The following is a 22635-nucleotide window of genomic DNA, read 5'->3' as shown; positions in this document are numbered from 1 at the left end:
AGAGTTAATCACCCATTGTGTGAGTCCCTGCCCAGGGGGAGGGACTGGGTGCTCCCTGAGGGTACATAAGTGGTGGGTAAGAAGACCTTGGGAACTTCTCGTGGGATCCAGAGGAGCAGCAGGACCTTGACAGCAGGAGATCCCCACTCTCAACCAGACCACAGCCCTCGCCTGAACCAACAGGTTTTTCTTTTCCTTTTGCTCTGGACTTGGGGGAGCCACAGGGGTCTCAGCACAAGGGCAAACAAACCCCCTTGGGTTTGTGCCCCAGGACACTGGGTTATACTGCTGGGTTTTTGTGAGTTGAAAGCAATTTCCCTTGTGTGTCAGTGTTTTTATTGTAATATTATTATTAAATTTTAGCTCTGACTTATAATCTCTCTCATGGTGAGTTCATTTCCCCTGCTGGTTCACCTTTAAACCAGCACAGGGGGTTCAGCAGGTGGGACCAGTTTATCCCTGTGTGGGTGTGACCAAAGCTGGGCATTCTAAACCCTCTGGGCCATTGCCCAGCAACTGTTCCCAATGGCCCACTGGCAGCAGCTGCCCAGGGCACAGCTGAGCCCTCGGGCTGGGAGCTGAGTGTGCTCACCCACATGTGCAAGCTCCTAAATCACCTGTCCCTGACAAACAGGTGATCCTTGGCTTGGATGGTTTATCCCTGAGCATTCCTGCCAGAAAAAGAGTAAGTTGGCTCTACTTGTAGCCTTGGATTTAGGAGAGGTCACCACCGAAGATGAGAATTCCTCCTCCTGCTCCTCCTCACCCCTTGTGGGAGCAAAGGGAGAAGAATCACTCCCAGCATTTTGGCAGACAAAGACCAGACCCAGCAGAGTGAATCTTCAAGAGAAGGGCTGGGTGATGTGTACAAGGACCTGAACTATTGTCCCCTTGCCCGTGGCTGTCTCCAAAGCTTCCTATCTGCTTTGTTCCAGAGCCCTCCCAGACCGAGTGCTGCTCACCCACGCCAGAGATAAGGGAAGCCACGTTATCCTCTGTGAGGACAGATTACAGCCTAATAGCTTTTAATGAATAAATTAACATGCACGTGCCATGGTCTGGGTTAGATGGAGCCAAAACCAGCCCCTCTATTCACACTTCAGAGCTTTACTTGAATCTGCACCTCTGGATGGGAGTTCTTGCCTTTGTGTCACCAAATCTTGGTCACACTTCTGCTTGTGGACACTCATGTCTGGGAAGTGCTGCCTGTGTGTCCTGAGGCAAAGACCAGCCAAGGGCTGGCAGGGGAGATGAGCAGGGAGATCTGGGGGGTGTTTTTGTCTTTCAATCACAGAATCAGAATCACAGACTATTCTGAGTTGGAAGGGACCCAGAAGGATCATCAAGTCCAACTCTTAAGTCAAGGCCCCACATATGGGATTGAACCCATAACCTTGGCATTATTACAATCAAGTTTTAACCAACTGAGCTCATCTCAATCCCCTCATTGAAATGGGAGGGAGAACCTCCCTGCAATCAGAGCCCCTGAACCCACTGGAGTGTGTTGAGGAAATTAAACCCTCTGCTGTCACTGCCTCGAGGAGGAGGATGAGTAGGGGGAGCTGAATGTGCTTCTCTGCAGCTCATTGATACAATGAGTGTTCCCAGCACCATTCCCAGGGATTCCCACACCCACCCCTGCATGCCCAGCCTGCTGGAGAGCAGGAGAGCCACACAGGGATGTTTTTCAAGGACATGAGGGGAAATGGTTTCATGTTTATGTTGGATATTGGGAAGAAATCCTTCCCTGTGAAAGTGGAGAGGTTCTGGCACAGGTGCCCAGAGAAGCTGTGACTGCCCCATTCCTGGAAGTGTCCAAGGCCAGGCTGGACAGGGCTTGGAGCAACCTGGGCTGCTGGGAGGTGTCCCTGCCCATGGCAGGGGGTGGAAAAGGATGGTCTTTAAGGACCCTTCCAACTCAAAGCATTCCATGATTTTCTGTTGGGTTGAAGTGCCCCCTGCCTTGGGCTGTGAGGGGGAAGCAAAGCCCATGGAAAGGCTGAGGGGGGGCAGGACTGGGGTCCAAGAGAGCTGGAGAGGGACTTTGGACAATGGCTGGAGGGACAGGACAAGGGGAATGGCTTCCCACTGCCAGAGGGCAGGGATTGATGGGATATGGGGAAGGAATTCTTGGCTGTGAGGGTGGGCAGGCCCTGGCACAGGTGCCCAGAGAAGCTGTGGCTGCCCCATCCCTGGAAGTGTCCAGGACCAAGTTAGATGCAGCTTGGAGCAATCTGAGGTGGTGGGAGGTGTCCCTGCCCATGGCAAGGGGTGGAACAAGATGATTTTAAGGTCCCTTCCAACCCAAACCAATCTGGAATTCATCCCCTCAAACGAATGTTACTCACCCCAAAGTCAAAGCAGTTGAATGAAGAGTGGAAGTAATTCCTTGGCCCCAGCCCATACATCTTCAGAGACATCTCAGTGAGGAACAGTCCCAGAAAAACAAACTCTGCAAAATCTGCAAACAGGAAAACAGAGATGCAATTAGTGCAGAAGCCCCTGGTGGGCAGATCTCTACAGGTGGGGAAGGACCAATGGTCTTCTGTCACAGCACAGAGTGACTCCTGGCAGGAGAAAATCCCTCTGGAACAGCACCCAAGAGGCAGAGGAAAGTTCCTGCTCGTTGTTTCCGTGTGTACAGCAGCTGTGAGAGCCCTCAGGAGCTGCACTGGGGGCTTGTGGGATGAGCATTAAATAATATCCTCACTTTTTTCCTAAAGCAATTCCAAAAGAGAGCCCTGCACCTGCTGTTTCTCAAGGTCTAATTTAATGGCAGAGTTGATGTTTTGCAGTGGGGTTTGGGCCTTCTGTGCTTACAAGGGATGGACACTTTGGGGGGTGGGGTGTTAAATTTCTGTCACATCCTCTGATGATAAAAATACCTTCCTGCCCATCAGAAGTGCTGACTGAGGGCTCAGATTCAGAGGTGTTGTGTCTACTGTTACCACATTTATTTTTATTATGCCTTTATAGCCCTATAACTGTGCAAGAGCAAGTCCTGTCTCCTTTTCCTTCACATATCACGGGCAAATCAGCTGTGGAGTTTTGATGGGAAAATTTATCACCTCTGATGAAACAAAGGCTTTGGAGACTTCATTTTCCAGATCAAGTTGTTAGGACTTGAAGCTACAGAAAAGACATTTTAACTTTAGATCTGGAGGCCAATCAGCAACAGCAAGAATAAAATCTTAAAAGCAAACAAACAAAAAAAAAGGGGAAAAAAAAAACCACCTCCACTATTAAAACATGAAATAGGAAAGGTAAACCTGTCCCTGGAGAAAAGATGAGGAAAGGACAGAGATTCATCACTGCTCTCAGTGCAGCACTGGAGGTTCTCAGGGGTTGTGGGAGTGCAGATGCCACAGGAAAGTCTCCTGTAATTCCAGTTTTATGATTCCAGGAATGCCAAAGAGAAGGTGGTGCTGAACTTTGCTCGAAGGTGCACATGGACAGAGAAGGGGCAATGGATACAGGTAGAAACAAGGGAAATTTCAGCTAAAAAATCCTGAATTTCAGGGTTTGTACATTGGGACAGCTCCAATCTGTGCTCTGTGTGACAGTGACAGCACCCAGGGAATGGCTGGAGCTGTGTCAGGGCAGGGACAGCACCCAGGGAATGGCTGGAGCTGTGCCAGGGCAGGGTCAGCACCCAGGGAATGGCTGGAGCTGTGCCAGGGCAGGGACAGCACCCAGGGAATGGCTGGAGCTGTGCCAGGGCAGGGACAGGGCACAGGGAATGGCTGGAGCTGTGTCAGGGCAGGGTCAGCACCCAGGGAATGGCTGGAGCTGTGCCAGGGCAGGGACAGCACCCAGGGAATGGCTGGAGCTGTGCCAGGGCAGGGACAGCACCCAGGGAATGGCTGGAGCTGTGTCAGGGCAGGGTCAGGTTGGATCTCAGGGAAAGGCTCTTCCCCCAGAGGGTGGTGGGCACTGACCAGGCTCCCCAGGGCAGTGGGCACGGCCCCAAGGCTGCCAGAGCTCCAGGAGGGTTTGGATGATGCTCTGGGGCACAGGGTGGGATTGTTGGGTGTGTGTGCAGGGCCAGGAATTGGACTGGATGGCCCTTGTGGATCCCTTTCAGCTCAGAATATTCCATGGACAACGCTCTGAGGGACAGGGTTGGATTGTTGGGATGTCTGTGCAGGGCCAGGAGTTGCACTGGATGGTCCTTGTCCCTTCTCTGATTCCATCATTCTCTGATCTCCTGCCATGTGTGGCTTCAGCTGATGAGTGTGAGGAGACAGAGGAGGGAATGAAGGTCCTTCCAGACTACCTGGATTTCTGGATTTCACTCCACTCCAGTCCTGCACCTTCCCACTGAGGGAGCACAGTTGGCCCAGGGCCCATTTTGCACTGCTGGGTGGCTTTGCAAATTGCTTGGAAAATACAGCTTTAATTAGCAAAAAAAAATTTAAAAAAAAAATAAAAAAAAATAAAATTAAAAGGGGGTTTAAATTTGAAATGAAAGACACTCTTGGAATATCATGGGCATAGAGCAAACTGAAATCCAGGAAGCTTTAATTACATGGAAAAGGGTTTATTAACACCTTAGTGAGGAGCCTGCAAGGACTTTTGCCAACATTTGCAAAAGGGGAGGAAACACCAGGAGAGTATTAATGTTCCTGTAGAACCTGCTCTCCTTGAAGGCAGCAGAAATGTCATTCAAGGAGACCATAAGGGCTGTGTGTCCACATTGGAGGACTAAGATGACAAAGCAAGAGCCCTGCAGACTTCTCAGCCCATTTCCCTACCAAGAGGCAGCTCCATTCTTGGGATCTCAGTGCTCACATGAAGAAACAGCACATCTCCAGCTCACCTTGAGCTTGGAACCTGCCAGGAGGAGCCTGGTCACACCTGCACCACGTTCCAGCTTTTCCTTCTGGTATCACATGCAACAACTCAGTGGGAAAACAGTTGTTTCCAACACAAAGGATCCCAGAGCAGGGAATTATCCATAATTATGCTGGCAATCCATCCAACCATCCAACTCTCATCTCAGGTGAGACCCCACCTGCAGAGCTGCCTCCAGCCCTGGGGTCCATCAGAAGAAGGATGTGGAGCTGCTGGAGCAAGTCCAGAGGAGGCCTTGGAGATGCTCCAAGAGCTGGAGCTCCTCTGCTGTGGAGCTGGGAGAGTTGGGGGTGTTCATCTAGAGAAGAAAAGGCTCCAGGGAGACCTGAGACCCCCTTCCAGAGCCTGAAGGGGCTCCAGCAAAGCTGGAGAAGGACTTTGGTTTCACACTCAACAAGCCTATTGGAATGGCTTCCATGGGAAGTCTCCCTGTCACAAGGGTTGGTATCAAACCAGTGCTGGTGGCCCTGTTTAATTAGTTAGAGGTTGTAGATGCTACAGAAAGCAAAGCACAACCTCCACCTGTGCCATCTCTCAGCCTGGCAGGGAGATCTCCACCCTCTTCTCTGCCCACCAGACTCACCTTGCAGGTTACATGTCAGGTAAACCCCCTGATCTTCCACAGGGGAACAAAAGTCCTTGTGGTGTTTTTGAACTGTGATTTTCACCAACACATCTCAACACACTTTGCCAAGACAGTTGTCATCATTTCACAAGAATTCAGAAAGGAGGAAAGACATGAAGATGAATGTTCAGTCCCCCATCCAGCAGAAGGTTGAACAAACCCCAGGGATCAGCAATGAAATGTTCCACCATCACAGGGGCAAAGCCAGAAAAACACAGGAGGGAAAAGCTGCAAAACAACCTTTCTAAGCAAAGCAGAACCAAGAAATATTTGAGGAAATATTGAGGATTTAAAGTGCTTAGAACATCTCAAACCAAATCCCTTCTGCTGCTCTTGAAGGAGCTCCACCCGTCCTTTCACAGCCAATGAATCCCATCAGGATCAGAGCTGGGAACTGGCACCAAGAGCTGCATCTCAGCAGGTTCCAGATGCTACAAATCCCAACCCACTGAGGCCAAGGGATGGAGGCAAGGAAAACACCCACACTCAGGGAACAGCTTGGGCAGAAGGGACTGACTCAGAGCATCAGGAGGATCAGACACACCATTCCCTCCGAGATGGCCCTGCCTGTATAATTGAAAACACAATTTTGCTGTTCAGACCCCCCCAGTGTAATTTAATTTGCCTTAAGCAGAAGCATTTTGTGATGTGATTTAAGGGGGAAAAGTTTGATACAAATAGTCCAATTTAATTTCAGATTTGTGCTCTTGGCAAAGGCCAATATCACATCCCTTCACCCCACACCTTGGTACTGGACAGTGATCAGCTCTTTGCTGTCAATCACCCAGGGATTAATTCCATTGCTGCCCCATCTCCAAGTCCAATGGCATTAGAAGCAGGTGCTGAGCCTGACACTGGTTTGCCCTCCTCATGCTCCTCACACATTGAATGACCAGGAGAACTTTGGCAGGGCACAAACTGCCTCCTCTTTGCCCAGCAGATGTGAAATGTTCACCAGAGATAAATAAATCAGCCTTTTCCTTGCAGATTCTCTGTATTGGTACCCAGAGGGAGCTGGGCCTCTACTCCAGCACCCAAAAAGGTCTAATTGTCCCAAACACCATCCCTGGAGGTTTTTCAGCTGAGCTTGGCCGTGGCACTGAGTGCCATGATCTGGTAAAGGGACTGGAGTTGGACCAAGGGTTGGACTTGATGATCTCGGAGGTCTTTTCCAACCCAATCCATTCTATGATTCTGTGACCACATGGAAGGGAAGATGCTCTCAGGCCACAATGGCCAAAAATCTGTTTTAAAATATTGTATTTATCAAAAAAGAGACACTCTGGATGTTGTTTTTGGACAAATTAAGGAGCCAGTTAAGGATCCTTAGATTATTAGCTGGAGAAAAAAAGGAGAGTTGCTTCATGAAGAGCATCAAAAAAGCCTAATTGTCCCAAACACATGGAAGAGAAGATACTCCCAGGCCACAGTGGCTAAAAACCTGTTTTTAAATGCTGTGATTCTCAGCCAAGAGACACTCTGGGTTTAGACAGATGTACATTTAGGAGCACTAAGATCACTGGAGTTTAGATGGAGAAAGGACAAAGCTGCTTCACGAAGGGTGGCCCAATGGAAGGGCTGCCAAGGGCAACCTCATTGATCCATCCCCAAAACTTCCTCCCAATGGGCCCCAAATCCCACCCCACTCTGCTTCCAGCCCTAAAACCTCCTCCCCGTGGGTCCCAAATCCCACCCCACTCTGCTTCCATCCCCAGAACCTCCCCGTGGGTCCCAAATCCCACCCCACTCTGCTTCCATCCCCAAAACCTCCCCATGGGTCCCAAATCCCACCCCATTCTGGTTCCAGCCCTAAAACCTCCTCCCCATGGGTCCCAAATCCCACCCCACTCTGGTTCCAGCCCTAAAACCTTCTCCCCATGGGTCCCAAATCCCACCCCACTCTGATTTCAGCTGAAAACCTCCTCCCCATGGGCCTTAAATCCCACCCCACTCTGCTTCCAGCCCTAAAACCTCCTCCCCATGGGTCCCAAATCCCACCCCACTCTGCTTCCAGCCTAAAACCTTCTTCCCATGGGTCCCAAATCCCACCCCACTCTGTCTCCAGCCCTAAAACCTCCTCCCCATGGGCCTTAAATCCCACCCCACTCTGCTTCCAGCCTAAAACCTTCTCCCCATGGGTCCCAAATCCCACCCCACTCTGCTTCCAGCCTTCCACAGCTTCATCCAGAGGAAGAGGAGACCACCAGCACTCTCCCAGCTGGTCTCCTGCTCTGCACTGGTGCCTCCAGCTGGTTCCACAACAGCTTGGAGGACATCAGTGAAATTCAGTCCTGCCTGAAACCCCCTCACTCTGCACCTCCATGGGGTGCCCACGGGATGGATTTTGGTGGGTTCAGCTGAACATTCATCTGTGCTGCTCCCAACCCTCAGTGATGCTCCTCCAGGCTGGATCACAGAGGTGGTTTCTGCCAGAAATTTCTGCTTTCTCAGAATACTGGCAGTGGTGGAGATGAAGGGGAGCAGATGATAATCATGAAATACAGACTTCTAGAGGGAACTGCAGCTTATTTAACCAAAGGTCCATGTTTCAGTGAGCAGTGTCCATGTGCAGCATGAGACAATTCCTACTTGGCACTGGAGTCCTTCCCATCCAGAGAAGGGGAAGCTCTGATCAGATTTGGGGATAATTCCAGGGCCATAAAGCGTGTCCTGTTTCCATCACACCACAAGGATTCAGAGAATTTCTCATCAACTCTTCCAATCAGCCCAAAGAAATCCCAAGCCTCTTTCTGAAGCTCCTCCAGCTCTTTTTCCAAAGCAGTTGTAGTGATATGGAATATCAAGCAGGGCAAGCTAATCAGAACAATTCAAACCAGAAAAGTTGAAAGAAAAGACCAAGGGGAGAATAAATCAATGCAGACCCACAGGCTTTTACCAACTGTTCTTTAAGTAGAATTAATTTGTAATGTAATTAAACTTCTCCCCAGAGGGACAGGTATAATTGAATTAGAGGTGCCTGGGGAGAGTTTCAGGATTTAGAGGATCCTCCCAGACTTTACCAGGCTCCTCTCCTGCTGCTGCAGCTCCCAAAAAGCCTCATCAGGTCATTCCTGAGCACCTTCCATGAAACAACATCATTAGAATTCTCTGGTTTTCTCTTGCTCTGCACCAGACCAGCCAAGTCCTGCTCCTCCCTCCCAGCTCTCAGAGCAACATAGAATTGATCGATTGGGTTGGAAAAGACCTCCAAGTTCATCAAGTCCAACCCTTGGTCCAACTCCAGTCCCTTTACCAGATCATGGCACTCAGTGCCACGGCCAAGCTCAGTTGAAAAACCTCCAGGGATGGGGAATCCACCCCCTCTCTGGGCAGCCCATTCCAATGCCTGAGCACTCTCTCTGCAAAGAATTTCTTTCTGCTCTCCAACTTCAATTTCCCCTGGCAGAGCTTGAGCCCATCGTGCCCCCTTGTCCTATTGCTGAGTGCCTGGGAGAAGAGACCAACCCCCACCTGGCCAGAACTTCCCTTCAGGCAGTTCCAGACAGTGCTGAGGTCACCTCTGAGCCTCCTCTTCTCCAGGCTGAACACCCCCAGCTCCCTCAGCCTCTCCCCACAGCACTTGTGCTCCAGTCCCTTCTCCAGCCTTGCTGTTCTCTTCTCAGTTGGGTTGGAAGAGACCTCTGAGATCATCAATCCTTGATCCAACCCCACTGGGATCACCAGCCCAGGGCACAGAGTGCCCTGGGCTGGTGATCACAGTGGGGTTGGATCAAGACATGGTGGATTCTCTGTCCCTGGAGGTGTTTAAGAGGACACTCAGTGCCACATCCAGTCCCTTCTCCAGCCTCGTTGCTCTTCTCTGGCCCCGCTCCAGCCCCTCCATCTCTTTCCTGACCTGAGGGGCCCAGAACTGAACACAACACTCAAGGTGTGGCCTCCCCAAGGCAGAGTCCAGGGGAAGGGTCACTGCCCTGGCCCTGCTGGCCACGCTAGTTTGGATCCAGGCCAGGATCCCATTGGCCTTCTTGGCCACCTGGGCACACTGGTGGCTCCTGTTGAGCTTCCTGTCCCTCAGTCCCCCCAGGTCCCTCTGCCTGGCTGCTCTCCAGCCACTCTGTGCCCAGCCTGGAGCGCTGCAGGGGTTGGGGTGGCCAAAGGGCAGGACCTGCACTTGGCCTTGTTGAACTCCATCCCACTGGAATCAGCCCATCCCTCCAGTCTCTCCAGATCCCTCTGCAGAGCCCTCCTGCCCTCCAGCAGGTCGACACTCCCTCCCAACTTGGTGCCATCAGCAAATTTGCTTCAAGTAGAAGTTGCTGCCTTGTGGATTTCTTTTTGTTCTCTTGGAAAAGTTCCTGCAAAAGGTGCTCCCAAAACTGAGTTTTTTTTAAATCTAAAGCCTTTCTTTTTTTTTTTTTTTTTAGTTGAATGATTTCAAGTGTGGGGTTTTTTTTTATTCCAGACATTTAGTCCTGACTCAAGAAGAAATTCTAATCCTCAAACTTCTAATTACTCTGCCAATCTGGTTTATTAATTCCTCTGTCAAATTTAGGTAATGAATAAGCAAGACTGACTTCTCTGTATAGTCTGTCTCTCTTTTCAGTCTAAATTTTGCCAAAAAAAAAAGCCAAAACCAGACTTGAAAGAAGTTTCTGTCCTTCTTATGTATCTCTCATTATAACTCCATCTACCTGCTGGTATTAAATATTTCAACAAATATTAATAAGGAGATTTGGGATGTCAGAGCAGTTGGAATTCTTGACCTTTTGGGTGTATTAAAAGAAAACTTCAAAAGTTTGCTTAAATGTAATAAGGTAAGACCTGAGGATCTGAGGCAAGAAATATTTAAATATCTAATTTATACAGAAATCAAAGAAAATTAGGCAGAAAAGTATCTTTAAAGATCTAAGCTGAAATTATCTGAATGGTTGAAATATTTGGGTTTTTCCTGGTCTTCTGTTCACTTGTTTCAGAAGTTTTATTTAACATATTTTGCTCTGATCCCACATGAATATCAAGAGGTAAATAACAGATTTGTTACTGTCCATTTTATAGAGCCAAAAGTGGCCAAAGGAATGGCTTTGAATTCCAGAAACAAACTCTCCATCCCAACCCTTCCCTTCAGAAGGAAAAACTTTCAGTGTGTCCCCATGTTCTGACCTGAGGAACTTCCACAAGTTTTCCAGGAATTTTTAAGTTTCGGTTTACAGTTTTCCAGGAATCCCACCCTACAACCTTCATTAAAACACACAAAAATCTCTGTCCCCCACCTTCCACATTTCTTTAAAATCATTTTTGGGAGCAAGTCTGAGCCCTCAGGGGAAGCCTGGGAGGTGTGAAGGCTCTGCTGGCAGAGCTGTCTCCATTTATTTCTTATTCATCATAAGACAAAGCAAATTTAAAGCAGCAAAAATCACATTTCAGCTGCACTCCCAAACCATCTGAACTGAACTGACAGGTGGCCACAGGAAGCAAGAAAAATAAAAGCTTTGTACAAATATAGTGTGATTTTCTCTCTGGTGGTATTGCACATATTCTCACAGAAGGGCACAGAATCCTAGAATGGATTGGGTTGGAAAAGACCTCCAAGATCATCAAGTCCAACCCTTGGTCCAACTCCAGTCCCTTTACCAGATCATGGCACTCAGTGCCACGGCCAAGCTCAGCTGAAAAACCTCCAGGGATGGGGAATCCACCCCCTCTCTGGGCAGCCCATTCCAATCCCTGAGCACTCTCTCTGCAAAGAATTTCTTTCTGCTCTCCAACTTCAATTTCCCCTGGCAGAGCTTGAGCCCATCGTGCCCCCTTGTCCTATTGCTGAGTGCCTGGGAGAAGAGACCAACCCCCACCTGGCCAGAACTTCCCTTCAGGCAGTTCCAGACAGTGCTGAGGTCACCTCTGAGCCTCCTCTTCTCCAGGCTGAACACCCCCAGCTCCCTCAGCCTCTCCCCACAGCACTTGTGCTCCAGTCCCTTCTCCAGCCTCGTTGCTCTTCTCGTCTCACTTGGCTTGGAAGAGACCTCTGATTATCAAACCCAACCCTTGATCCAACCCCACTGTGATCACTCTGGCACTCGGTGCCCTGGGCTGGTGATCACAGTGAGGTTGGATCAAGACATGTTGGATTCTCTGTCCCTGGAGGTGTTTCAGAGGACACTCAGTGCCACATCCAGTCCCTTCTCCAGCCTCGTTGCTCTTCTCTGGCCCCGCTCCAGCCCCTCAATCTCTTGCCTCAACTGAGGGGCCCAGAACTGAACACAACACTCAAGGTGTGGCCTCCCCAAGGCAGAGTCCAGGGGAAGGGTCACTGCCCTGGGCCTGCTGGCCACGCTAGTTTGGATCCAGGCCAGGATCCCATTGGCCTTCTTGGCCACCTGGGCACACTGGTGGCTCCTGTTGAGCTTCCTGTCCCTCAGTCCCCCCAGGTCCCTCTGACTGGCTGCTCTCCAGCCACTCTGTGCCCAGCCTGGAGCGCTGCAGGGGTTGGGGTGGCCAAAGGGCAGGACCTGCACTTGGCCTTGGTGAACTCCATCCCATTGGAATCAGCCCATCTCTCCAGTCTCTCCAGATCCCTCTGCAGAGCCCTCCTGCCCTCCAGCAGTTCGACACTCCCTCCCAACTTGGTGTCATCAGCAAATTTGCTGCTGATGGACTCAATCCCCTCATCTAAATCCTCACTGAAGATGTTAAACAGGACACCGTGACATCTGTCCCAGGTAATCACACACCACCAGCCAGGAGGACACAGGACCAAAAAGGACCTTCTGCAGATCTCCAGCCTTTTAAAGATCATGCCATTAATCACCAAAGTGTGGGGAATTAGAGGGAGAGCCTCTAAGCACAGACAGAGGGTTTATCTCACGTGTTGCTGGTCCAGGGACACCAGAGCTGGCAGAGCTTTGAGTGTGTCCCCAAGAGAAACCACCCATGGGTGCAGAGCAGCTGCAAAGGGACAGACACAGCTTGGACAGAAACCTGCCCTTCCCCAAGCAGAGCATCCTTCCCCATCCCTTCTCTCTGCTACAGAACAAATCCTCCTTCCTGCAGGATCCACATCTGGTGGAACAGGAAGTTTGAAATAACCTTCAGGATGACGTTCCCACCTCAAACCAACACCTCGTCCTGGCGGGTTTTTTTCTGAACTTTGTGGTTGAATGGCTAAAATATGATTTGAAAGAGAATTGGGATTGTCCAGCCTGGAGAGGAGAAGGCTTTGGGTGGCCTAACTATGGCCTTCCAGTGCTTGAAGGGAGCCAACCAGAAAGATGGAGAGAGACTGTTTAGAAGGGCCCAGAGGGACAGGACAAGGGGAATGGCTTCCCACTGCCAGAGGGTTAGATGGGATATTGGGAAGGAATTCTCCCTTGTGAGAGGAAGGTTGTCCAGAGAATCTGTGGCTGCTCCATCCCTGGAAGTGTCCAAGGCCAGGTTGGACAGGGCTTGGAGCTACCTGGGACAGTGGCAGGGGTCCCATGGCAGGGGTAGAATGAGATGCTCTTTAAGGTCCCTTCCAACTCAAACCATTCTTGATTCTGTGACTTCTGAGCTACCAGAACTACTGATCAAAGCATTTCTGAGCCTGTTTTGAGGTGACACTTGGCAAGCTGAACCCCAGAGCTCCTGGGGATGTGAGTGACCAAAACTGGAGACCTCCTCGGGGGAAGGTGGAGAGGCCAATACTCACAGAGAGCAGTGGTGAGCTTCTCAGGCTGGTCATAGTGCACCATGGCCACACAGAGGGTGTTGAGGGCCACCACACACAGGACAATCCAGTAGAAGCTCTGAGCCTTCACCATGCGCCGGATGAAGAACCGGAACATCTTCTCTTTCCTCCTGAAGTAGGACGAGCTCTCGTTCTTGCCACTCTTCAAACTGGCACGGGCAAAAGGAGACCCTGGGACAGAAAGAAGAGTCACCACACCCCACTCTGGAAGGCAAAAGGCTGGGAGGGCATTCCTGGGCACACAGAGCCCCTGCCAAGCGCCAGAAGCACAGCTGGGCATTAAGCTGGGCACGCCAGCCACGCGCTGAGCAAGGGCATCTGGCTTGTAATGACACCATGAGGGATGAAGGTTGGGAGTTTAGAACTTCATGAGTCCATGCCCAGCTCCACCACCTACAGTCACTGGGCTTCCAAACCTTTGGAGCAATCCTGATTGGTCCCAGTTAAACTCAGCAGTGGGACTGGAAGGGCAGAAAGCACCAGGCATTGTGGTGATCCTGCCCCTGGTGTGGAGCACATCCTTGTGGAGCTGGGAGCTGGTTCCTGTTTCCCCTGCTCTGAGGGGCAGCCCTTACTGCTGAAGGGAATGAAGGCTCCTTATTTCCCTCTCCAGCTTCCTGTGTTTCCTGAGCAGAGGCCTCAATCTGCCCCCTGGGCAGTACTTTGGGCACAGCAACTCATTTGTACCAATCCTGCCTAAATCAGCTACATTTTCACTCTGCTCCGAAACTCTGGGAAGGAGGCAAAGGTCTTAACAACAGGAAGCTGATGGAATAAATCCTTTCTGATGGGAGCTCTCCCCCTGTGGTAGAGGCACTGCTCAAATGAAGGATGGGAAGGCAATCCCTGGCCAGTGTTGAGGCAGGAGAAATCAGGGCACCTCAGGAATAAACACATGGATGGACTCGTTGGGGTTCCTCTGCAACAGCCACAGGGAAAATTGTGATTGTCAGAGCCTGTCCACCACTTGTGTCATGCTGTGCTGGCCCTCAGGACCTCGTTTCAAGATGGTTTGTGGCAAGATAATACTCTCTTGCCCTTCCCCATGCTGGGATGGAGCAGCCCAGCAGGTGGGGCTGAGCAGGACACACGTGGTCCTGCCTTGGGCCAAGCACTGTGAGAGCAGCTGATCTGCATGGGCTGCTGTTGGAGTTACATGATCTGAGTGTTCTGGCAGCAGCAGCCAAATCTTTGGGTGTGATCACCTACATTTCAACACTTGGAAGGGGTGGGAATCTCATCCTCTTTCGTGGTGCAATAAAATCAAACAACACTCATAGAAAAGATGAAGCATCCAGATGTGACAGCAGCGGGTTCTCCAAGTCTCAGACATCCAGGTGATGTCCCCCCAATGGAAAGGGAGCTCTCTCTCCATTCCATCTCCCATTTCTGGCCATCCACCAACACACAGAGCTGGCCTGGGTCAGGCTCTGAACAATCTCCTTGCAAAAAAAAAAACTTGGAATGCTGTTCTGTTCCTTTGCTAATCCTGCCTTTGGCAGTTTAAAAGGCAAGAGATCAGAGTGCTCCTCTTTGCTTTAGGACAACAGAAAGAGCTGCAGGTTAAGATTTAGGCTGGACTGCAGCTTAACACTGTTTAGCAGGTAAAGAGCTCTCAGATAGTCCAGCCACTTTGCTCCCAGAATTGCAGGGGAATGATCTGCTGCCCTCTCATCTCCTCTACTGATCTTCCAGAAAAGCAAAATGGTTGTATTTAAACTGATGTAACATAGAAAATCTCCAGTTCTCTGTGCTTGGCTGTCTGGGAATCAAGACAGTGCCCTGTGTCTGGGACAGCACGGAGGGGGCCAAGCCAGAAGGAGCAGCTGCACACTTATTAGTGTGGAATGAGAGGCTGGGAGTCAGGAGGAAAGCAAAGAATGAATGCTTAGAACAGCTCCAGAGAGCACACTGGGAAGTGTTTACCCCTATAGAGCTTTATAATGCAATTAGAAGGCTCACTGAGGTACTTGTGTTCAAATTAAAGTGCAGCACATCCAGCCAATGGCCAGTGAGAGACCTGTCAAAGCCTCAGCCCCCCTGGGCTGCACCTTCACGTGGCACTCAAGAATTATCCTCTGAGTTCTTCCAGGCTCCTTATGCTGCCATCAGAAGACATTACAGAGAAGCAGCCAAAAAATCCCTCACTCAAAACCAGATTTTATGCATAATTGCCCACGTGATCTGATTGTTGATGTTCTGCAGAGTTTCAGCCCCTCCAGGAGCTTGTGAAGTAGCTGCTTTATCCCTTTCTTCTGCTCTGTCTCGTTCCATGAATCAAACTCAACAACACTTTTCCCAAGTGGGGGAAGCACTCCCAGAAGGTGGGAAGCACTGCTGTTATTTTCCCTGCCATATGTTCCCGAGACAGTTCCCAGCTCTGCAGCAGATCAGCCACAAGCCCAGATGCTCCGTCATCCGTTGCCACCTGAAATGCTGGATCCCAAGATCTGTTTGTGTGCCATGGCTGCCCACAGCCTGGAGGGACTTGGGTGTCAATGCAAAGAGCTCACAATTATTGCAACCACCACCAAATGTTCCAAAGAAATGACCATTCCTTGTTATCCATGCAGGGATTGGAGAAAACAAACCAAACCACACCAAAAATGCACACGACTTCTGCATTTTTGGCTTCTTTCAGCAACAAACCTCTTGTGGAAGTGTCAGCAGTTTAGGCACAAAACCTGCAGCCTGGGGGGTTGGGAGTGGTGGTGTCAGGAACATGCCAAGCAACATTCATTTCCTGCACCCAGGTCTTGGTTTAAAGAGGAAAGAAATAATGCTACAACCTTCATGCCAAGTTTGCAAAGGGCAGTTGAGGCACTCGTGCTTGTAAGAACCTACAGACATGGACTCTCCAATGTGCTGTTTGTGCTGCTGCTCTTGTGCATCCAGGATTTGCTGCTTCGTGGTAACTGGGCTGCCAAGGTACTTCTTTGGATGATAATGAGAACATCTGCTGCTTCAGCAGCAAAACCATGTCCACACTCAAACAGCAGGGACAGGGAGAAGCCAAATATCCCACTGCAGAGCAGTCAGGAAGATGAGTCCTCAGCCCACGGCTGAGAGGTGTTTCTGCTGATGTCCAAACAGCTCCCTGAGATGGGGGCTGTGTGCCCAGAGCCTGCCAACACCTGCCAACCCCAGACCTGCCTCCTGCCTCTCCACCTGGCTGTGTCTCAAGAGGAAACCAGCTCTGGGAACTGCAGGAGAAGCAGCTCCTCCATAACCTGACCATGTCCTGGTCTGCAGAGCTGGAGATCCCAAACGCCCCACGGTGCAGGATGTCCCACTCTGCATTGAAATGGGGAGTATTTGGATGTGTATCTCCAGAGCTGGCTTGAAAAACGTAGAGAACTGCTCTAAGATCTTCTTCTAAGACAAGAACGAGCCCAGCATTGCCCAGCAGCCTCTCACACAGCAAAGGCTGCAAAACCCCACGCTGGGCACCAGTGGCAGATGGGACTGTGTCCAGTTCCTCCAACAAAGAGCCTTAGCAGTGTCCTTTGGCAGAGTTGGGGTGCATGAGCACGTTCCAAGCAGAATCCCGGGATGGCCAGCCCAGCAGGGATTCTCCCAGCACCTGGAAGGGTGCAGCATGCAGGAGCTGAGCCAGGCAGAGCAGGGCAGAGGGGGAAGCCACGAGGCCCTTTGCTGTGGGGACTTGAGTGATGCTGCAGGAGCACAAGGACTTCTCCTTCTTGAAACTGCAGCTTCTGGAGCAAAGGAGCCGCTCGGAGGAAACACGACACGAACGGGTTTGGGTGGAGCTCTGAACCTCAGGGGATGCCAAGCCAGTACTCACCAACGGAGCAAATGTCTGTGAAATGGTCCTCACCTTCTTCTGCATGAATCAGGTCATTTTTGCTCTTCTTTATTGCGGCTCTTTTCAACACTGTGTGCAAATTAAAGAGAAAATGCCCCGTGAGGATGCAGAGTGGATTCTCTCTCCCCCTCCCTTCACTCTCCAGGGCCAGCAGTTACTTCCCGATGCCAGCTTAGAGCTCTCACACAAGGGTGAGCTGGAGCAAATCAGACAACCCCCAACCTTGCAGGGCTGAATGCTTTCAGTGGCAGGGTTGTTTTGACTTTCCAGCTCCTGAAGGTTTGCCAGGAATGGGTCTGCACGCTCACACTTCACCCGACAGATGCAGGAGGGTGGGGGAGCCATTGCAGCTCCTGGAGCTTTTAGCCCAGCAGAGAGGCTGGGCAGGGTCACTGGATGTCTCTGAGCCCCAGTGGGTTAGGAGATGAGTGCTGCCATCCATTAAACCCATTAATGCTGTTTACAGTGGGCACCATTAAGGAGTCAGCATTTATGGGGCTCGGATACAGTTGGAGGAGCAGAAATGCTGCATGCAAAGACTGCCACAAATCAGGGAGCAGCCTCTAACAGCACCCAGGGAACAGCTCCTTCCCTCCGGGGCTGCTGCAAGGCTTGGAGAACACACTTATTCCAAAACCATCTTTGGAGCGGAGGGCAAACATCTCCAGAGTGTTTTATTCCAACAGGGAATGAGACCAGCAGCATAAAAAGGCTCGGAGAGCTCTGCACTGGCCACCCAGTGCCCGAGGGGCGAGGCAGGAACAGTGAGGACTCTGGTCCCAAGCCCACCTACCTGCAAAACCTCGAGAACTGGCAGAAAAAGATAACGTTGAGATACAGTTTGGTAACAGCTTCAAGACAGACAGGAACTAAGCACCACTTCCTAGCAGCAGTAAGACACCCCATGGTGTGGTGATACAGACTGGTCAGAAGGCACACACAGCAAAGCCACGCACTCTGAGCTGCTGCTCCCCCCAGGAAGGCTCCTGGAGAAGATCCCCTCACTCTACACATGGGAAGGTTTCCCTGCCTTGACACACAAATGGATGCGCCTCTTCCTCCGTGGCCAAGGCAAGTGTTGGTTCTTTTGGCACTTCACCCAGAGCACCACCCAGGTTTGGAGAGGCTCGAAGAGAAGAGGATGCTCTGAAGCTGTGATCTGGATATTTTTGGCAAATAACCACTTTTGCTCCTTTCTTCCCCACCCAGCTCTAGGCTGAATCCTCAGTCCCAGCAATAGCAGCTTTTGAGTTCTTCAGGCTCCATCTGTCCCACTACACTCCAGCATGTCCAGGGCCATCCCCTGCACTGGTCCAGGGCCATTCCCTGCACTGGTCCAGGGCCATTCCCTGCACTGGAATGTAACCAGCACTGGGAGTAAAATTTTACAACACTCCTTGGCATGAATTGAGCAGCTTCTTTTTCTTCTCCCCCAGATACCTCCTACTTGTGTTTAGCAGTGAGGGTGTGCCATCTCTACAGGCGCCCTGGATGCAATACCTCTCTGTTTTGGAGACTAAGAGGATATACCAACATGGATGTGGGCTGCTCCACACCAGCTGCTTCAAGGCTGGGAACACTGTCAGGCTCCTTCAGCTTAGTAGGATAGAAGGAGCCTTGATATCTCTTGGTCTTGACTTATACCCACCTCTAGTTGGCTTCCACCACTCAGCTTTTCAGGCTACTCTTGCAGACACTCAGCACTACCAGCCCTGGCTGCACCCACGTGCTGGCCAACCTTCCCCAGCACACACCCACACACACACACGCACCAGGCACACCTCGACCCTGACCTCCTGCAGCCCCAGCTCTTCCATGCCCGAGTCCTCCCCAGGTGCAGGTCACCAGGCTGGCCCAGGCGGAGCAGCAGCCGGGCACCTGCCGCCCCCGAGGAGCCGCGGTGGCTCAGGGGTGGCCAAAGGTGCAACACCACCTGGGGGACACCACGGGGTGACCCGGGCATTGGGGCTGTGGGCTGAGGCTGCCCCGCTGTGCCGCCTAAGCCCCTGGGGAGTTGCAATCCACTCACTGTTGTAGCTGCTGCCGCTGCTAGTCTCTGCCGGTGCCGCGCCTTGGTGGATCGGCCCTTCCGAGGCGGCCCTCCCTGACAGGGAACGGGAGGAGAAAAAAAAAGAGGGGGGAAAGGGAGGGGAAGGGGGAAAAGGAGGAGGAGACATGGGAGGACGAAAGATGGTCAGAAAAGGGAGAGGGAAGAGTCTTTAACTGAACTTTGACTGGCTGGCGCGTCCTACGAGCTGGGCGCTCTGGGGGCACAGGGAGGGCACCTGCGAGCTCGGTGCCTCCGGCCGTCCTGCCACGCTACGGGTCTCACGTCGGAAGGGAGGATCACCACACCCTGTTATGTCTTACTGCTTACAGCTAACAGGGCTCTTAGTCTCTTGGTCAAATCCGTTTGGAAAGCTCGCTTTGGAGCCCCTGCCTTCTCTCGGTCAGTGCTTGTCTCCTCTGGCATCCAATGCCCGCCACGAGCCGGGTGTCCCTGTGGCCCCAGGGGCAGCGCAGGGACCGGTCCCCTCCCCAGGGCGGTGTGGCACTGCTGCTCGGCCACCTGCAGCCTCGGAGACACCCGCTACGGGCACGGGGACTCTGCAGCCCCCAGTCCTGCCGAGGGCATGCGAGAGGGTGCCCCTCACGCCCTCCTGGGGACAGTGGGAGGCCGTGGGTGGCACTGTCCAGCAGGTGAACCTCTCACGGATCGCAGCAGGAAAACGGCACAGCAAAGGCACCTACCGTCCAGAGGAGACTTCTCCTCGGCGTTCTTGTCTTCCTCTGCCAGCATGACCTCCTCTGTGAAAGGAAGAACAGCAAGTTTCAGCCTCGGATGTGTCATGTCCCTGCTCTGAGAGCAGCTGAGCTGGATACAGAGGGCATCTATCCCGACTGCCACCCATCTTAGCCCACTGTATCACCCACTTACACCCAGTCTGGGGAGGAAGGGATGGCTCAGTGCACTGTGGGTCTAATCCTGTGCCCCTCTTGTACAAGGGAAGGATGCCAGACAAACCACTTCTTCCATGACATCCCTCTTCACCACCAACCACCCACTCCAGTTCACAGGAATCACAGACTATTCTGAGTTGGAAGGGACCCACAAGGATCATCATGTCCAACTCTGAAGTCAATGGCCCATACAGGGGATTGAATCCACGACCTTGGCATTATTACAACCAAGTTCTATCCAGCTGAGCTGATCTCAGTTCCTTTACCAAACTATCATCCACAGGGGACTTCTGGAGATCAAGAATGTCCCTTCACACCCAAGCAAGACCACAGGGCTCCACAAGCCACAGAACGGTCCCTCATGCCCAGGCAGGTGGAAGACACTATTTGAGAAGTGAAAGGTGCTCCACACACATTGCTGCTCTTTTAGAATCATAGAATTGATTGGGTTGGAAAAGACCTCCGAGATCATCAAGTCCAACCCTTGGTCCAACTCCAGTCCCTTTACCAGATCATGGCACTCAGTGCCACGGCCAAGCTCAGCTGAAAAACCTCCAGGGATGGGGAATCCACCCCCTCTCTGGGCAGCCCATTCCAATGCCTGAGCACTCTCTCTGCAAAGAATTTCCTGATATTCAACCTAAACCTTCCCTGGCAGAGCTTGAGCCCCTCTTGTCCTATTGCTGAGTGCCTGGGAGAAGAGACCAAGCCCCAGCTGGCCAGAACTTCCCTTCAGGCAGTTCCAGACAGTGCTGAGGTCACCTCTGAGCCTCCTCTTCTCCAGGCTGAACACCCCCAGCTCCCTCAGCCTCTCCCCACAGCACTTGTGCTCCAGTCCCTTCTCCAGCCTCGTTGCTCTTCATCAACAAGACCAGGGCTCAGCCCAAGGGTAACAGGTCTCTGTCTGCTGAGGGTAAGACCAGCAGGGTCAGCAGTGCCACGTCTCAGGAGACACAACAGCACCATATACCCATCCCATCAAATCTTTGTCCAATAAAACCCACAGGGTCACCATGGGGGAGCTCAGCCTTGCACAGTTCAGGCTGTGCAACACACACAGGGACAACACTGTTGTTCCCACTCACGTGTAATCTCCAAAATGCAACTTTATACATCCTTGAAGTAAAGAATAAAATCAGAAACCACTGTAAAAACCAAAACCAAAACTGAATCAACTGAATCGTTTTTATCTGCAGGAAAACCAATCAAATTTCCTGAGGTTTCACAATGCAAATGTCATCACCTGAGTCAGTTTGCAGAACACACCCCACAGAGCCAAGGCTTGAGCATCACAGATTTAAACCCACTGCTGGAAAATTCTGTGAGGATTTTCTAAAGGACAACCCAAAGCAAACAAAACATTGAGTTGGAAGCTGGTGAACTGTCCACTTCCTTCTATTATTACAAATGACAAATTCTTTCACACGCCGGGCACAGACAGAATTTGACTCAAACTGCTGACAGTGTGTTCCCACCAAAGTCTTGCTTTAAAGTCCATTTAAGCCCGTCTAGATTGAAGGATAACTAACAAAAATATGGAAAATAAATACAAACAAACCACAGGCCAAACATCAAAGTGGGGAGCTGAAAGCTGTCTACAAGAATACCAGAGGGATCAGCCTTATATAAGCCTATATAAGCCACACAAGCCTTACATAATCTCTTTATTAATCAGCTGGGAGAGAGAGGGAATGGTACATTAATATGACAGTAAATTGAGAAGGCTGAAAAATAATACCCAAGGACTGGAAGGCTGGAAAGCCAAGCAGAGGAGAATGAAATAAGACAGTGCAAACGAGTGCACCAGAGACTTGGAGAGAAAAGGGGAGGGTTAAAAACATCAGGTGAGATACAAACTGCACTTTCAAAGCTATTAAATCCTTCCAAAAACCCACAATACAATTCAGGTGGTTTTAGAGGTTTCCTAGGACTGGTTAGAAAAGTGAAATGGAATTTTTTTAGACAGTTCATGAGACTTCTCTGTCAAACCAGCACATCAAACCAAAAGGTTCTTCTGAGGCCTTGCCCTGGAAAAGCTGAACTGATGTTTGAGGGCTAAAAATGTGGAAGGAAGGAAACAACAATTGCCAATGAGTGTGATTGCTCTAAAACATAAGGAAGGGATGAGTTAGATGTGGAGATCCCTTCCCAACAGCTGCTGGTGTCCATGGAATCTCACCTACAAAGATCAGGCTCTTATGGGACCGCTCTGTGAACCAGCTGAGCCTTTGGCCCAAATTCAGGGCCCTGAGTTGGTGCCCAAACACATCTCCATCCATGGGCACATCTCCATCCATGGGCACATCTCCATCCATGGGCACATCTCCATCCATAGACACATCTCCATCCATGGGCACATCTCCATCCATGGGCACATCTCCATCCATAGACACATCTCCATCCACACACACATCTCCATCCACACACACATCTCCATCCACAGACACATCTCCATCCACACACACATCTCCATCCACACACACATCTCCATCCACAGACACATCTCCATCCACACACACATCTCCATCCACACACACATCTCCATCCACAGACACATCTCCATCCACACACACATCTCCATCCACACACACATCTCCATCCACACACACATCTCCATCCACAGACACATCTCCATCCACACACACATCTCCATCCATGGGCACATCTCCATCCACACACACATCT

At 51.0% G+C, this 22635-nt stretch overlaps 1 protein-coding gene across 1 annotated transcript in view; it reads right to left on the bottom strand.

Annotated features, from left to right (window-relative positions):
- The window catches only part of LOC139681048 (voltage-dependent N-type calcium channel subunit alpha-1B-like), a 355721-nt gene that overhangs the window by 139723 nt on the left and 193363 nt on the right, over nt 1-22635 (bottom strand). Inside the window, exons 9-13 of the mRNA XM_071574188.1 lie at nt 19741-19797; nt 19019-19093; nt 16969-17058; nt 13125-13334; nt 2349-2461 (exon numbers count right to left, since the gene is read on the bottom strand). Of these exons, the coding sequence (XP_071430289.1) occupies nt 2349-2461; nt 13125-13334; nt 16969-17058; nt 19019-19093; nt 19741-19797 (545 nt within the window). The remainder of the gene's footprint in view (nt 1-2348; nt 2462-13124; nt 13335-16968; nt 17059-19018; nt 19094-19740; nt 19798-22635) is intronic.

This window comes from Pithys albifrons, chromosome 20 (assembly GCF_047495875.1).
Source record: "Pithys albifrons albifrons isolate INPA30051 chromosome 20, PitAlb_v1, whole genome shotgun sequence".
Taxonomy (NCBI): Eukaryota; Metazoa; Chordata; class Aves; order Passeriformes; family Thamnophilidae; genus Pithys; species Pithys albifrons.
Note: the sequence above shows the minus strand (reverse complement) of the source record. Positions and strands in the feature narration are given on the sequence as shown.